This window comes from Staurois parvus, unplaced genomic scaffold (genome assembly GCF_062004578.1).
Source record: "Staurois parvus isolate SC_StPar_1 unplaced genomic scaffold, SC_StPar_1.0 ptg001065l, whole genome shotgun sequence".
In the NCBI taxonomy this organism is placed as follows: Eukaryota; Metazoa; Chordata; class Amphibia; order Anura; family Ranidae; genus Staurois; species Staurois parvus.
In genome coordinates this window covers 104,317-116,431 of record NW_028318861.1, presented here as the reverse complement: position 1 = coordinate 116,431, position 12,115 = coordinate 104,317, and the positions used below count along the sequence as shown (strand labels likewise).

The 12,115-nt window shown below is 41.4% G+C and overlaps 1 protein-coding gene across 1 annotated transcript in view; it reads left to right on the top strand.

Moving 5' to 3' along the window:
- The window catches only part of LOC149440624 (AP-3 complex subunit beta-1-like), a 116,261-nt gene that overhangs the window by 6,560 nt on the left and 97,586 nt on the right, over positions 1 to 12,115 (top strand). Inside the window, exons 2-3 of the mRNA XM_089658381.1 lie at positions 5,902 to 5,977; positions 11,410 to 11,484. Coding sequence (XP_089514507.1) covers positions 5,902 to 5,977; positions 11,410 to 11,484 — 151 coding nt within the window. The remainder of the gene's footprint in view (positions 1 to 5,901; positions 5,978 to 11,409; positions 11,485 to 12,115) is intronic.

Below are 12,115 nucleotides of genomic sequence, written 5' to 3'. Positions count from 1 at the left end.
TTGTTTAGCCAGAAATACAGTGTCCTTGTCACTTCTTGTGTGAAATTAAGTCACAAAAAATGGTGTCTTCATTCCAGACTATCTTGTACAAGTTACATTGCGCCCCCCCCCCCCCCCATGTTATGAAGGTGAAGGAAGACGTGTTCGTAGTCCACATCAGCCTAGGGTGACAAATGCTTCCCTATAGCATGGGGCGAGTGAACGTAGACACCCTAGGGCAGGAAATGTGGTGTTAGTAGGATTACCTGGTGGAGCTAAAGAGAAAGGAAAACCAGTAACAGCCGCCTCATGTAAGGGCTGGTAAGCTGCAATTTATTTATTTTAGATGTACTTTAAACCCTCTTGTTAAAGTAGTGGATGTTCTTATTTCTGTTAGGCTATGCCTGTTAATCTTCGAGTATGGCTTCCCAAAAGGGACATCTTGGAGCAGGTCCAAACCAAATGGAAAAATGTGCCTTCGGTAATCTAACATCTAGCACATAAGGGACTAAGGCTCTGTTCACATCTGGGCATTTTGTGTCGTGAGCAGATTTTCCCCAATTCTGCCTGCGATCCCAAAACGCTGTGCAAAAATGACAAATCTGACCACGGGTATTGAGGTGCTGTTTTCAATGGCACCTAAAACATGGCGCAATTCTGCTGTGATTGTCGTGCAATAAATTGTGCAAAGCTTGTTGTCGCCCTAAAAGAAACTCTTGTTCTTTTTTTTGGGCGACAAGCTTTGCGCGCTGTGGTTTGCCACGATTATAATGCGAATTATTGCAGTAGAATTGCACTGCTTTTTTTAGATGCCATTGAAAATAAATGGTACCTGAACAGGCATGGTGCGATTTTGTTGTTTTTGCACAGCATTTTAGAATTGCAGACAGAATAGAAATGCTTCTGATCGCGATACATAATGCCTAGATGTGTGTGGAGCCCTACTGCAGGGTATATTGGCAGCTAGGCGAGGAGAGGTATAGGACACCCTATGGAGGAATTTTATTTGTAAGAGACCCTCATTCACACTTGAGTGTTTGTAGCTCGAAGCACAGAAACGCTATACAAGCAAAACTCTATTGTTTTCAATAGCCCTTGTTCACATCTGAGCATTCTGTTGATTGTAGCAAAATGCCTGTTGCTCAAAAAAGTACATGACCTACTGTTTAGGCAGAATAAAGTGTTTTCATCCCCATAGACTTCAATGGAAACGCCTAAAAAATTTGACAGCCCTTTTGAGCGTTTTGTTGCGTTTTCAGCTCTTTGCTTATTTTTCAGGTTTCCATTGGCAACATAAAAAAACACCTAGTTAAGAAAAGCCTGAAAGAGTGCCTGACAAAAACTGCAAAACCGTGCAATTCTGCTCCAAAAAATGCTCAAAAACGCTGAATAACGTGATGCTTAGGTGTGAATGTAGCCTAAACCTATCTTTTGGCAGCATTCATCCCAGGCATTTTCTGACAAATCCGGTAGATCAGCCTGCTGCTTCTGAAAATGTCTGGTCAGTTTGACAGAATGTGTGTTGGAGAGTCTGAGATAAATGGAGGACAAGGGTTTCCTTGAAGTGAGTAACCTCGCCAGAGGGTCGTATTCAGTGGGGGCAGGAAACTGATTTGCTCTGCATGTCGGAGTTGCAGATATCTAAGCAACATCCAGTTGGGGAGTTTATGTTCCATCTTAAACTCAACAAAACTCTTCAACCTTCCCTCAGATATAATGCATTTCAATGCTACAACACGGGTCACCCAGATTTCTGGATCAGGCTGCAAATGGGAAAGATTAGAATTAGCCCATAAGGGCATATGAGGGGAGCTGAACAATGGAGTACAGTATTGTGCCCGCGCCTGAATCAAAACTATGATAGTGGTTCTCATCATACGAGAGAATAAAGGGTGAGCACGAGGGCCATGAAAAACTAAATTGCTAAGAATGGCCTCAAACCCCATGAATGCTGCATACATAATGACTGACTGCTGGGTTCTTCAGTGGCTGAGAACTACTGCCTTACGGTGACTAAGACTGCCTCCCAATAGTATAGTTGAAAGTCTGGAAAGGAGAGACCTCTTTGGGTGAAGGCAAGTTGTTGGGTCTTTTTTTTTTTTTTTTTTTTTTTTTTTTTGAGACCAGGAGTCTTTCCTGTCCATACAAAGGAGAGCAGTGCCTTCTAATTTGGTGGAAAGGATTTGGGTATAATTATTGGTGTGTTCCTTAAGAAATAAATATAAGAATTAACAGGTTAATTGTGTAGTTGGAGATAAGAAGAGGCATTTTCTATGCTGTATATCTGTGGTAGAACGATTGTAAGAGAGGTGACAAATTGAGATCAACATAGGACTGGATCATTCTGTCGATTTTTTTTTTTTTTTTAAATCAAATACTTAAAACTCATCAACCCACTTGAGCGAGGTATTAGTGTCAGGCCTGGATTGCCGTTTATCAAGGGGAAAGAGGATGGATTTTTCTGATCCTAATCCCAGAGTATGTACCGAATTCATCAAATCAGGGGTGCTCAACCATTTGAAGAATGAGGGCACTTAAGTGATTTGGTAACCGATTGCGGGCCACAGTGTAATGAAATGGTTGAGAATTTTAGAATTTTTTTTATTTTTAATAGCATTATGAACATTTTTCCTGCTGTAGCCCCTGAATGCTGAGGGGAGGGAGAGAAGGAGAAGCTGGCTTTCAGCAGTTGCAGGAGGAAAATGGAGTGGATCTATTCCTGTATGCTTTTAGGAATGTCTGGGGGTTTTTAAAAAACAAAAGGGGCTTTATGGCGATTTAAACAATTAATATTTTTAACATTGCGCTGTTTATCTCCTCCTCCCCTCCCTGCCTGTCTCCAGCAAAGCACCTGGGGACTAGCAGGGAGGGTAGAGACTTTGCAGTGTAATGAGCCCCGATTGGGTGCTTGTCAGGAAGGGGAGGGGCTTATCCTTTATCCTGGTCACTGCCAGAGCCCTTTTTGCATTTTTTGCACATGTTTAAAAAATAATTTTAGCCCTGAAGATTACATAAAACCCCCAAACATTGTATAAAATATAAAAGATGAGTAAATAGATATCCAACATGTCAAACCTTTAATTTACATTTGTGAAATGGTGACAAACTTTAGAACGCTATATTTTCTGTACGCAATGCTTTTAAAGCTTTTTATTGGTAATCTGTTTAGCGTTACGTAGGTGGTCCGGTGATAGAATTATTGCTTTCATTCCTGTGTGTGCAGTGATATGTAACTAGTGTACTACAATCAACGTTTTCATGTGTAGTCACCCCAGCGTGAGCGTTTACATGCATATATGTGGGGGTTGGGGGGAAGATTATGTGCTTGAATTTAACTTTCATTTTTTTATCACTTGGGGGAAAAAAGTCCCCCATGTGATGGGTGCAGAGGCAGCAGGGCTAAAGGTTAAAAAAAACAAAAAAAAAAGCCCACAAAAAAGAAGCAAAAAAAAAAATACCTGCCCAGAGCTACATGTCCTGGGTGTTGGGTGATATAAATTCAATATCCCTCCTGTATATGCCCCCCTGCTGCCCCTCCTGTCAAAGTGTAAAACCGAATGTGACGGGGCCATAAGAGGGCCCCCTGGAGCCTGAGCCAGGGTCGCCATTGCGACCTCTGATGCTACACCAGTGGTTGGGGGTGTGTGGTAAAAACATGTCTCAGCTATGGGCTTTACCACCTCCAAATGTAAAGGAGCCCTTAGGGCCAGTTCACATTACAAAAACGCACTCCGGATGCATTCCGCATACGTTTTTGCTTACAGTTCACACCACTCGCTGTCCCGGTGCAGTTTTGATGCAGTTTGCTATGCTCCAGTATGGTTCTGTGCAGAAAAAATGCAGCATGTTCTATTTTTTTTTTTTCTGCACCTGGAACTGACTGCATTAGTGTGAACCAGGGCCATTGGAGTACATGGAAAATGCTACGCATGCATTTTTGATGCAGAAAATAAGTGCACTGAACTGCATCTAGTGTGAACTAGCCCTTACTGTCCTGAGCTCCCTGTAAGGCTGATTTCACATTGAAGTGTTGTGGTTTGACCACACTGTAGGTGCAGCACACTTGCGGTTTTCCTGCGGGTTAGCTGCCCTTTGCCATAGACTTCTATTATTTCTTGCAGGTGTGGTGCACTTTATGAATTCGAACCAAAACTCCTGCATTCAGTTTGAGGTCAAGGGCTCCGAGGGCCACATGTGAACTAAATGAAGTGCAGCTTGCAGGGAGGAGAATGGATTGTCTAATTTTCTAAGGTGTACTCTTGATACCCTGGAGTCTGGACCATGCACGGGTCCAGGGCTCCATGCATCTCCTTGGCCACGAGAGGCTTCTGGCGGAGCAAAATTGCAATTTTCTTTAGAATATAAGATTTCACATACATATATAACACCCCATTTCCAGCTAATATTTTTAAACCCCCTAAAACAGTTGCAAAGCAGTGTTTAGCCTCTCAACATCCATGTCTGCCCTGCACCACCGGTCCTTTCCAGGTTGAATGACACCCAGCATATTTCAGCTGTTTCCTGTACATCATGAACCATGCCCCCTGGAGGTGCTGCCACAGAACAGGCAGAAGATTATTCATCATTCAATACAATATGAGTCTGATCAATCTGTACAAATATCACGTCTTATTTAAAGAGGTACTGTCATATATATTTTTTTTAATTTACGCAAGTCTAACACTTGGTTTACACTTAGTTGAGAGGCGGTAAAAATAGGTGGTTGAGTTGTGTTTTTACATCCCCTTTCCCACGGGACGGATTCTGTTCTGATCAGCAGAACCCTGCTATTTCCAATTCATTCTACCAAAATGGAAAAAGAGTCCTCTCTCGTGTGTTTTTTTTTTTTTTTTTTGGTGGACCCGATCAGAACCAGAGGTAGGCTGGTGTAAGCGGACACAAGTCACAAGTCAGCCTAAACCCGCCTGTGCTTAGTATATCAAATATGCTTTCTATTTTCTGACGTCCAATGGTGCCATTTGTTCCATTGACAACATTTAAAGAGGGAATGCTCCTTGCACTGCATAGATTGTTAATGTAACTTGTCCCTCAGAGCACGGAGTATTAACTTTTTCTATTGTAATTATAGACAGATCCTAACCTTGTGAATAAGGGTGCAGGAATAGGCCAACTGCCAAAAACTGTGTATGTTTTGGAAATAAAATTTTAGACCTGAACCAGGAGAAAGTGTTAGCCTAGGTTCACACATGTGCATGTTGTGGGTTCAACAGCCCATTTGTTTGAATAGGCTGATGTACCCACGTGAAACACAGGGAAACAAGTCCCTGACCCTGTTTTAGAAATGCGTCACACGGATGCAGGCATTTTGCTGATGTGTGGGGATGTCATTAAGCATTAAACGAGAAGTACAGCCAAAGCTTTTTTTGGCTGTACTCCTCCTGTGGATCACAAGAGTGCAGTTCGTTCTTCACTCCTGTGCCTTGTTTTCAGCTGACAGTGGACTGAAGTCTGAGAGGCTGAGCCAGGCTGGGGAAAGATCCCGACTTCAAAGTCGGGATCCACCCCAGAGTCTGGAGTGGCAACTGGCTCAGCCTCTCAGTGAAGCGCTGAGAGCCAGAGCCAGCTGCTCCCTCAGCCTCTCAGCGAAGCTCTGAGAGCCTGAGCCAGCCGCTCCCTCCCCCTCCACAGCCCATCGCTCCAGTGAGCACTGGAAGGGGCGGGGGGGGGAGGGGGCAGAGCAGAGAGCGGTGCCTGATAGTCCCCACTCTCTGCTCAGAGTGGCTTTGAGAACTCATGTGATCATTGCGTTCTCACCCTTAGCACATCAGACTGATGCTGCATCCACCTAGGTAAGTTTAAATCGGGGGAACAAAAACCTTACTTCTCTTTTAAACTTAGTAATATTTTTATTGGTTTTCATTTTTATCTATCTTTATCTAACCTTTTCTCTATTCTTTTTAGAAATGAAGACTTGAAACAGATGTTGGAAAGCAGCAAAGATTCATCCAAACTGGAGGCGATGAAAAGGATTGTCGGGGTACGGTTCTTTCACTTAGTTCTGACAGATCTGAACCTTACAGATGCGTAAACATTATGCTGATTAACCACTTGCCCTCCAGAGGATTTACCCCCCTTCCTGACCAGGCCATTTTTTGCTTTCCGGCCTTGAGTTACTTTAACTGACAATTGCGTGGTCATGCAACACTGCACCCAAATGAAATTTAGCTCCTCCCCCCCCCCCCCCCCCCCCACAAATTGAGCTTTCTTTTGGTGGTATTTTACTGCCTGTGCATCTTTTTTTTTTTTTTTTTTTTGTGCTATAAACAAAAAAAGACCAGCAATTTTGAGAGAAAACTATATTTTTGACTTTTTGCTATTAAATATGTCCAATAAAAATTTTTTAAAAATCTAATTTCGTCATAATTTTGGCCAAAATGTATTCCGTTACATGTCTTTGCTAAAAAAAATAAATAAAAATAAATCCCAATACGTGTAAATTCATTGGTTTACGTGAAAGTTTATAGCATTTAAAAATGGCGGTATATATACTGGAATTTTTTATTTTTATTTTTTACTAATAATGGCGGTGATCAGCGACTTATAGTGGGACTGCGGCGGGCATTCTGACACAGGGGAACTTGCTTGGTGTCACTGACATCCCCAGTGACACCAATAGAGTGATCAGTGCTAATAAAAACTGACACTGTACTAATGGTAATGGCCAGAAAGGGGTTAAGACCAAGGGACGTATTTGTCCCATGTTTTTAATTGCCTGTATCATCTGATTAAGAACTTAAAACTTTTTTTTTTTTTTGGTTTGAGTCAAAATATTAGTTCTTATCAACAAACAACAAATGGATCTAGCTTTTTGCCAATTATTTCATGAAATGGCTTAGTTACAGCAACTGAAGTGTACGAACGTTAAAAACAAAAAAATTTATTCTTTTGGCGTTCCAAAATCTTACGGTCCTCAAAGGGTTAACATCTGGGGCATCAAAGGGTTAACTGCGTGCTGTTTCACAGTATGCTGTGTGTGCGCTCTCCACTGTAAGCACACTGCTCTGTATGGCTCTACAATGCAGTGTGCAGAAGCTGACGGGAGAGAACTGTATTGTTTACATACAGTTCTCTCCCGTGTTGGTAATATTCGTCAATCACTGGGTGCCAGCGAATAATCACCGGCTGGGACCCGGTGATTGACAGCCGAGGCCCCCTACCCGGAACTGCTAAAGCACATGTGTATATATACACGTGATTTTGCGCACCCCTGCCACCCTGTAGTAGTATTTCTTCTATAGGGCGGAGGGGAAATGGTTAACTAGTGTGTTTTTAAATGCATTTTTAAAAAATAAACAAAATTAGTTATGGGTTCCAGGCCAAACTATCACAGAACTGGGTCTCTATAAAATCTTATCCCAAAAATCTAGACCAGGGCATCATAAAAAAACAACTTTATTATATGGTTAACATATAGACAATAAAAAAAAAAAATCAGTCATGGACCCCATACCACCCTGTCAGTATTGACAATTCACATTCTCATCCATGAACTGTTAAATTATGTACCGGATACTGTAATATTGGCTATGAGCAGAAGGCATATATGCAAAAAGTCCCTTGATATGATCCCTCAAGAAAACCAGTAATAATAATACATAGTGGTACACTGAAATGAAAATACCTGTGTGGAAACTAAAAACGAAATTCTGGATGCGTTTGGTATAATACTGAAACCAAAACAGACAGTTTAAACATATTTTTTTTGTTTTTTTTAATTAATGAATGTACCTGGCGTTTTTTTGCATTGAAGTCTGTGGAACGCAATTTTGCATTGAAGTCACTAGGAGGTGTTTTTGTATTGAAATCTATGGGACCCGATTTTGCATTGTGGTCACTAGGGGGTGTTTTTGCATTGAATTCTTTTGGACCCCACTTTGCATGAAAGTCTATGGAATGTTGCCTTGACACTTTTATAATAAAACCAGAGAAGCCATTATCGGCGCCTTTTTTTTATTTTTTCCTTTTTTTCCTATCGGCAAAGTGTCAACACTATTTTCGACCGATAAGTTTCCCCCGCCGATATATCAGTGTATCCCTAATACATGTTCCACTCGTATCAGTAGCTGGATGCAAAAGTTCCTACCAATAGAGTATTATCTGATGCATATCCAAGCGTGTATTCCAGCTTCTGGGCAAAAAAATATGAGACAAGAACATGTGGTTGGGTACAGAGTCTTGTGCAGGAATAGCAGGCAGCAATGTTTTTGAAAGTCCGTGGAACTATTACTACAGACTGAGACTAATTGCTCCAACCTCCCTTGCACGTTGTACAGGAATTATAAACTAGTATCTGTAGTACAGTCCATAACACTAGTTTCACATATAGCGTGGTCTAGAGGAGAACTGACTATGAATGTTCATACCAATCTCCCTCACGCGGTCAATCAAGCCGCCAAATGACCTGCATGTGATATAAAGGTATATTGTACCAAAGCCACTCCTAAAAATAAAGTGTCCCATTATACACTCACACCACTTTATTAGGTACACCTGTTCAATTGCTTGGTAACACAAATTGCTAATCAGCCAATCACATGGCGGCAACTCCATGCATTTAGGCCTGTAGATGTGGTGAAAATTACTTGCTGAAGTTGAAACTGAGCATCAGAATGGGGAAGAAAGGGGATTCAAGTGACTTTGAGCGTAGCATGGTTGTTGGTGGCAGATGGACGGGTCAGAATATTTAAAAAACTGCTGATCTATTAGGTTTTTCATGCACAACCATCTCTAGGGTTTATGGAGAACAGTCCACGAGCAGCAGTTGTGTGGATGAAAATGCCTTGTTGATGTCAGAGGGGAATGGGCAGACTGGTTGCATCAACATTCAGATGGTAGGCTCAGAATTTGGTGTAAACAACATGAAAGCATGGATCCATCCTGTATCAACGGTTCAGGCTGGTGGTGTAGTGGTGTGAGATATATATATTTTCTTGGCACTAGCAAGGCGTACCTAATAAAGTGGCCATGAGTGCATTTGTATATATTGGACTGGACTGTGGACTGATTAAAACAACAATTACCATGTTGATGCACGCTGGCCATACAGAATACAGTCTGATTGTCCAATTTATGTATAATTGTCTTTAGATTTCCCAAAGCTATTTAACGTGAGGACCAGCCTAATGCATTCAATATCCACCAAATCAGGCAAGTCGTGCACCACATGGTAGTTTTAAAGTAGATTGTACAGTCGGGTTCTATAGTGCATGATCAGCATAAAGGCATACTGTACTGTCTGAGCTGCATGGACTACAGTAACACGAGATCAGTGTGTGTTCACTCTCCCCCTTGTTCTCCCTGAGCTGGATTACATGAACAATGACACCTGGGTGTCCCTGCCCAATCCTTCCCATGTGCTTGCATAAATGAGGAAGTAGGAAAGCATGCAAAAAACAAAGGGGCGGTTCAAATAGGTAAAACACACCCTAATCTGTGATGCCATAAGGCAGTGCATGATGGGATATGAAGTTTTCTGGATGGTCACATGATGTTACAGGAAGTCAGGGCTAAGATGCATCTTTTCAAATTTTGAGGTGTAGATTCAAGGCTGCCACTGACGAGGTTAATGAGAGATAAGCACTTTGGGATGGCTTGGGCAGAAAAGACATCAGAAAATGCTTCTGTTTATTATGAAAAGTGAAATTATGCCTGGGGCCTTTAAGGTGCAAAGAGTGTGTTTGGGGAAGGGGGTTCTGGAAGATAGAGGTGTACGTTATAGCAAAAATCACAGTTGGATGGGAGAGGAGAATGCACAGTTGAGCTCATTTGGTTGTTAGAAGTATGGCCAAAGCTTTTTTTTTTTTTTTTTTTTTTTTTTAACTATTTATCTCATAAATCACAATTTACAATTGTACCCCTGTGACCCAGAGTCAACTTTTAGCGGACTTTCGCCCGCTATCGGCTGATGAAGCAGCACCACTCCAAGCACTGGAAGAATCCTGACAATATTGGTGGGATCCACCCAGCTGCCTGATTGACAGCTGGCTGTGTCTCTGAGAGTTGCAGCCAGCTGTTGCACCCGCCAACCATAGACCAGCACTCTATGAGAGTTGAGCTGAGAGCGGTGACTTAGTCACTGCTCCGAACAGACCAAGAAATGAGCAATCCGCCGTCATGTGATTGCTCAGTTCTCTGACTTCAAGCCAAATGGGACAGCTGCAGCATAGCATAGCAACCCATACTTCTTTAAAACTTAAAGGGGATGTAATTAAACCAGCACATATAAACACCAAAAGCTGGACGGGCGGGTGTCTTCGTTTAGAGGGAATGGTATAGGTACACTGCAGTCAGGAGGGAAGTTTAAGTCTTGAAATGCTTACAGATGAAATGGTCTACCTGCTTAACACTTTCATGTATTGCCGTTGTGCTGGGCACTGGTGGGTGGCACTGCTGGGCACAGGTGTGTCAGTGATCCGGAAATCTTTTTTTCTTGTGTTTGTGATGTACTACACATGTTCCCAAACACTCAGAGTAGGCTCCTTGTTTCTCTCATGAACAGAGAGCCTGGTGTATAAGAGCATCAGTACAAAGAAATTTCTTCTTGATACTGATCTTAAGGTGTCCTAGAACTGACAGTTCACGAAGTGTTCTCAAACTGCTTTCCTAACATCACTCATTAATTGTCGCTGCTGAACAAGGCAGCACTTCACTTTAATTCTCTTCTCCCCAGTAGCACATATTCCTTTTTATTTATTTTTTCTTCATTCCTCTGTTCAACTTCTTTCTGGGTGTTGCGGGAAATATTTCCTTTCCTTTTAACAATTAATGGCATGGGTGTGTGTCTGCAAATGGCAGGTGAAACACACATAACACACATTTACCACACCGCAAGTGGTATGATTGGGCCCTTAAAGAGTAAATCCACTTTTGTTGAGAAAAACACAATCCCCATCTGAATGCACAGTGCAGATTTTTGCCTGTTTGCTCTGATGAAAAAGCTGTTCTTCTATGTCTTTTGGATACTGATTCTGAATAGGAGTGACTTTTTCATTATTGAGCAGCTGGTGCATTTGCTGTGCTGTAATGAGGAAAGCTGCAAGGTCTGCATCCCTTTTTGAAGTGAGTAACCCTTTAGAAGCATCTCACCAAAAATTTAATTTTTTGTTGCACAGCATGCTTAAAATCTAACAGAGCTCTGGGAAAATCCACACAAGCGGGGAATGACATTTCTGGAGGCATTCTGTACACCAACTGTGTACAGAATGTGTCCAGGTTGCCAGATTGCATTGACATTTTCAGAAAGTGACAGAGCTGCAGATTGAAAAGGAAAGGTCATTTTTATAAACATTCAATTCCAATATGGCTTGTGTAGCAATTGTATATGCTATTTGTTTTATTTTGCTTTTTTTTTCCCACAGAGGTGGAGTTACCCCTAAAACCAGTTACCAATTTATGACTTTTTGTTTTTAGATGATTTCAAATGGAAAAAATGCCTCTGAACTGTTTCCCGCTGTTGTTAAAAATGTTGCCAGCAAAAATCTTGAGGTAAGCAAAATGTCATTTTGTTTATATGCAGGAGAGAAGAGAGATTCAGTAATGAGGAGAGTTTCACTTGTTTATGGAACTTCTGTACTGTGACATTCCAATCAGGAAAAATGATGTCATCAACACACTACATAATTTCCTTTTTTATAATACACCCCTCTCTCTGTTTTGGTAAATTTGCATAGTACTACTTGCAGAATTGAGATTAACCACTTGCCCTCCAGAGGATTTACCCCCCCCCCCTTCATGACCAGACCATTTTTTGCGATACGGCGCTGTTACTTTAACTGACAATTGCGCAATCATGCAACTGAAATTTTTTTTCCCCACAAATAGAGCTTTCCTTTGGTGGTATTTGATCGCTTGTGCGGTTTTTATTTTTCGTGCTGTAAACAAAAGACCGACAATTTTGGGGAAAAAACCCCCCACATTTTTTACTTTTTGCTATAAAACATATCCAGTAAAAAATCAAATTTCTTCATAAATATTCATAACATTAATAATGTCTTTGCTAAAAAAAAATTCCAATACGTGTAAATTAATTGGTTTACGTGAAAGTTATGGTGTCTACAAATGGCTATATATATATATATATATATATATAGATAGATAGATAGATAGATAGATACTG